We start from the raw sequence: 3,931 nt of genomic DNA on the forward strand, positions 1-3,931 counted from the left end.
GGGGCGGGGCGGTGTTGGCGCGTGCTCGGCTGCGCGGAGGGGGGCGCGGGCCCGGGGTGCCCCGGCAGGTGCCTGTTCCCCGCGCGGCCCCGTCCTCCGGCCGCGGGCCGCGGGCCGCGCCGACACGCACCCGCGAAGGCCGGGGCGCTCGGTGGTGTCGGCGTGGGCCGCCGGCCGGGGGCGGGCGGCGGCGGAGGGCGAACAGGCGAACGCCGGAGCTGCTACATCCGGGTGCGGCGGCGGGCACCTGCCGCGCCGGGGGCCTCGGTGACATTGGGCCCGGGCGGCTGGAGGGGGAGGACGGGCTCCGCAGCCTGCGAGAGGGAGAGAGAGCGAGAGAGCCACCTTCGCCCGCTGCCAGCATGTTTCGCGTTATGGTCAGCCACGCCAAGAAGCACCCCAGCGTGAGTGCCCCCTCCCCGCCCCCTCCCCTGCTGGCGGTTGGTGCCCCGGCCCCGCTGATCACAACCCCTTCCCTCTCCCTTCCCTCTTCCTTTCCGGTGGTCTGGCCCCTCGGGTGGGCAGCTCAGGGCTGATCGGCGAGAGGCGGACAGGTCACCTTTTTCCTCTAGTATGTGTGGGCCTTTCTCGTGCTGCAGCAGCAAAGCCCGAGGTGATTTTCCCATTCTTTTTGCTTCTCTCCCCCCCCCCCCCCCCCCCCCCCATTTTCTTGTTTTTATCAGGAGTGCAGATGGTAGGGGTTGTCTTGGGTAGTGGAGGGACTGATGTTTGTTTCTCAGAAACGTGCTGTTACGGGACGTTTGGTGGTTCTGCGTGTAGCAGTATTTTTTTCATGTCTGCCGCTTCATAGGTGCTAGTTTCTCTCTGACCCAAGGGATGTCCTGCACAGAGGGGGCTTATGTCAGGGTTTTAGAGGGCCATGCGTTATGTCTCAAAGTGTGTGAGTTTGTTCTTTGGTTTGTCATTGCTGTAGGCAGAAATGTTATGTAATGATACTGTTTTGTTATATTGTGGTATGACATGTGATTATTTTTTTTTTCTGTTCTAGTTGATCCCTCTGTTTTTCATCATTGGATCTGGAGGTGTTGGCGCAGGCCTGTATCTCATGCGCTTGGCTGTGTTCAACCCTGATGTCTGGTATGTATAAAATAATTCACACCACCTAGTCCTTTAGCTGCATATAAAAATAAACTTCACTGCCTTAGTTTTTATGCTTCTGGAGGTCTTAACGTCTTGCTCTAATATCACCGGCACTAACTGTGTGGATATTTCCTTGATTTGGTGATTTGTTTACCGTATGATAATTAGAGATTGCTAACAAAGGCCTGTGTGTTTTTCTGTGGAAACTTATTTGAATGGGTGACTCTCCATGGCCTAATAACTGCAGCACACGTACAAATTGTGTTTATTTTGAAGGTAGTGTGATTCTCTTAATATGTTCTCATATCTTGCATTTCTCTCCATAGCTGGGACAAGAAAAATAATCCAGAACCTTGGAACAAACTGGCTCCCAGCGATCAGTACAAGGTAAAATGTAAAATACAGATTTTTAGGAAGCATAATATCAAGGGTGTGATCTAACTGCTTTAGGATGTTTGAGTATATTGGAAAGTATATTTCCTCTGCAGTGCAACATTTGTTTGTCTCTAGAACTCGGAGCAGAGAGAGCTGAGTTTGAGATGTAAAGATTTCCTAGAGTTGGTTGATAATGGGGTGAAAGAAGTCTATATGGAAGCAGTCATATATATTGCAATGTAAGAAAAAGAGCAATTCTATACAAGAAGAAGTGTATACGAGTTCATAATACTAGGAAATAAACTACAGGAAGAAGGACAAAACCTCGTACATTCTGAACTAAACTTCCTAAGCTCTGAGCCTCTGGCCTTTACTCCTGAGAAGCAAAGGAGGAAAATGTCAGTGTTTAGCGTAAGCACTAATTCAGTTCTGCAGCTGATTGAAAACAAAACAATTGTGTGTAAGTAACTGGATGCAATAGAAATGTTCTTTAAGTAATATGCAAGTTATTTCATTGAACTAATGAGGAAGCATGCAAAGATGTGTTAAAGTTGGTAGTTTACAGAAATCGTATTTTTGTCATGTTTTACTGAAGTGATATTTTAGTAGATTCCTCTTAAGAATGTTCTGAGATTATCCTCAAGCTACTCAAAACCTACCATGTTTTCAAAGCTAGTGTCTGTTCAGTACCATATCTTACTATTCCAGTCGTTGAAATTAGCAAAAAAAAACCCCAACCCTCAACTCCAAAATAAAATATGTTGCTGTTCCCTTAAAGGTCCAGGAAGAACGTAATACTTTGTTTTCATTGCTGCTTCTGGAATGTTGCTGTTTCTTAAATAGCAGAAAAAGGCAAATTCAACATAGTGCGCAGCACAAATTCTTTTAAAGCGTGCATGCCTTGTGTAGCAGTCCCCTTCTGTCTTAGCATGCAAACACAGCCTCGGGGTTTACCATATTTGGGTGTGCATATCATTGGGGATTTTTTTTTTCCCAATCTGCACTGTGGGAAATGAAAAGGCAAATACTCTAAATTGAGGATGACTGTTTAGTAAAAAACTCTGATATAACAAGTTTTAGCTTTTGATGAAATCGTTTTTCTTTTGTAAACTTCTTTTTGTCATATCAACATCCTCAGTCTTCCCAAAGAAAGGGGTTGAAGATCTGATCATTAGTGTAGGAGCTGCACAGAAAGCTGTAATTTGAATGTGCTGTAGGCTGTTTTGTTTCTTTGAGGAACTTTAAAAAAAAAAAAAAATTGGGCATAAATAAAAATAACCAAGCTAACAGATAAATATTTCTTACCTTTTTTTTAAAAAGAAAAACTATAGCATCACACGCTTGATGTCAAATCAAGCTGGGATGCCAAAATATGTTCTTAGTCTGTAAATTCATTGTCCTCAGTGACTATTTGGGATGGTTTGAATTGCTTGTAATGGGATCCAACTTTGTTACTGTAAACTGAGAGTGTGAAAGGATCTGTTCTTACTTCCTTCCTCCTTGTCATACCTTGCAGTTCTAGATGCAGCTGCTTTAACCAAACTTGGCTTTTGCAGCCCTGCTCTCGGTGTTCCCTTATGACACTATCTGCTCACATACACTGTGCTTTGTGCCGCAAGCTAGGTGTTGCCCTCAGTATACAGGAGCACGTAGATTTTGGACAAGTATAAACTCAGCAGTACTGTCAGAACTTCCTGTGAATGGTCTTTTAATTCTGAGGATTAAAGAAGAGATTCTGTGGGTTTTCTCTGGTTGTAGATATAAGCACTGCCTCATTTTAAATGCAGAGCTTCTAATACTGTATGCAAAATGAAGATAATATTAAAAAATTACTGCTCTTCAAAGTTTTTATTTATTGTCTAGTGTACAGACTCAAACTGTGATTTTAGTTTCCTGACATGAGTTCAAATAATGCATGCTTTTTTAGTAAATACCATGGAAAATGGATAGTCGAGCTTCTTACTCATTTTTTTCCCCCCTCTTTCCTAGTTCTACTCAGTTAATGTAGACTACAGTAGACTGAAAAAGGACCGTCCAGACTTCTGAACAACACATTCATCTCTGTAGGCTGCACAGAAAGGTCTTCCGGAAGCCGTCCGCACAATTGTCATGCTTAATCATCCAGGAAATAATCAAACTTGCCTCATGCGGCACTTGGTCATGTGTTTGAAAGTGTTTTGATGAGGCTTAATAAATGTCTGAAACTTGAAGTGTCTACTCTTTAATTTTGCAAAATGAGAATATCCTCTTATGAACATTTTATTGTGTGATCAATCAAATCGTAAGCAAAAGCCAATTCATGTTTCCTCAACAGGAAAGCAAAGTTGTCTTGATGGGCTTTATACTCAGTCTGTTGACTTTGGGGAAATAATTGCATGTTCATGCAGTATACCAAACTGCAAGAAGTTGAAAGCACGTATTTATATGTGTGTGTGTGTATATATACTTTTTAATT

The 3,931-nt window shown here is 43.6% G+C and overlaps 1 protein-coding gene across 1 annotated transcript; it reads left to right on the forward strand.

The window, feature by feature from the left end:
* The first annotated feature begins 230 nt into the window (after positions 1–230).
* Positions 231–3,686, forward strand: NDUFA4 (NDUFA4 mitochondrial complex associated). The gene is made up of 4 exons (XM_074863644.1): positions 231–404; positions 1,010–1,098; positions 1,428–1,488; positions 3,466–3,686. Exons 1-4 carry the CDS (start codon positions 363–365, stop codon positions 3,520–3,522), a joined length of 249 nt encoding a protein of 82 aa, XP_074719745.1. The 5' UTR covers positions 231–362; the 3' UTR covers positions 3,523–3,686.
* Positions 3,687–3,931: the final 245 nt, after the last annotated feature.

The sequence above is a fragment of the Strix uralensis genome, chromosome 1 (genome assembly GCF_047716275.1).
Source record: "Strix uralensis isolate ZFMK-TIS-50842 chromosome 1, bStrUra1, whole genome shotgun sequence".
NCBI classification, from domain to species: Eukaryota; Metazoa; Chordata; class Aves; order Strigiformes; family Strigidae; genus Strix; species Strix uralensis.

What these genes read in the sequence shown, in the direction of transcription:
- NDUFA4 (XM_074863644.1), top strand. Translation starts at nt 363, where the DNA reads ATGTTTCGCGTTATGGTCAGCCACGCCAAGAAGCACCCCAGC. An exon ending in GTGTTCAACCCTGATGTCTG is followed by an intron (nt 1,099 to 1,427) that starts GTATGTATAAAA and finishes TTCTCTCCATAG; the next exon opens with CTGGGACAAGAAAAATAATC. An exon ending in CTCCCAGCGATCAGTACAAG is followed by an intron (nt 1,489 to 3,465) that starts GTAAAATGTAAA and finishes CCTCTTTCCTAG; the next exon opens with TTCTACTCAGTTAATGTAGA.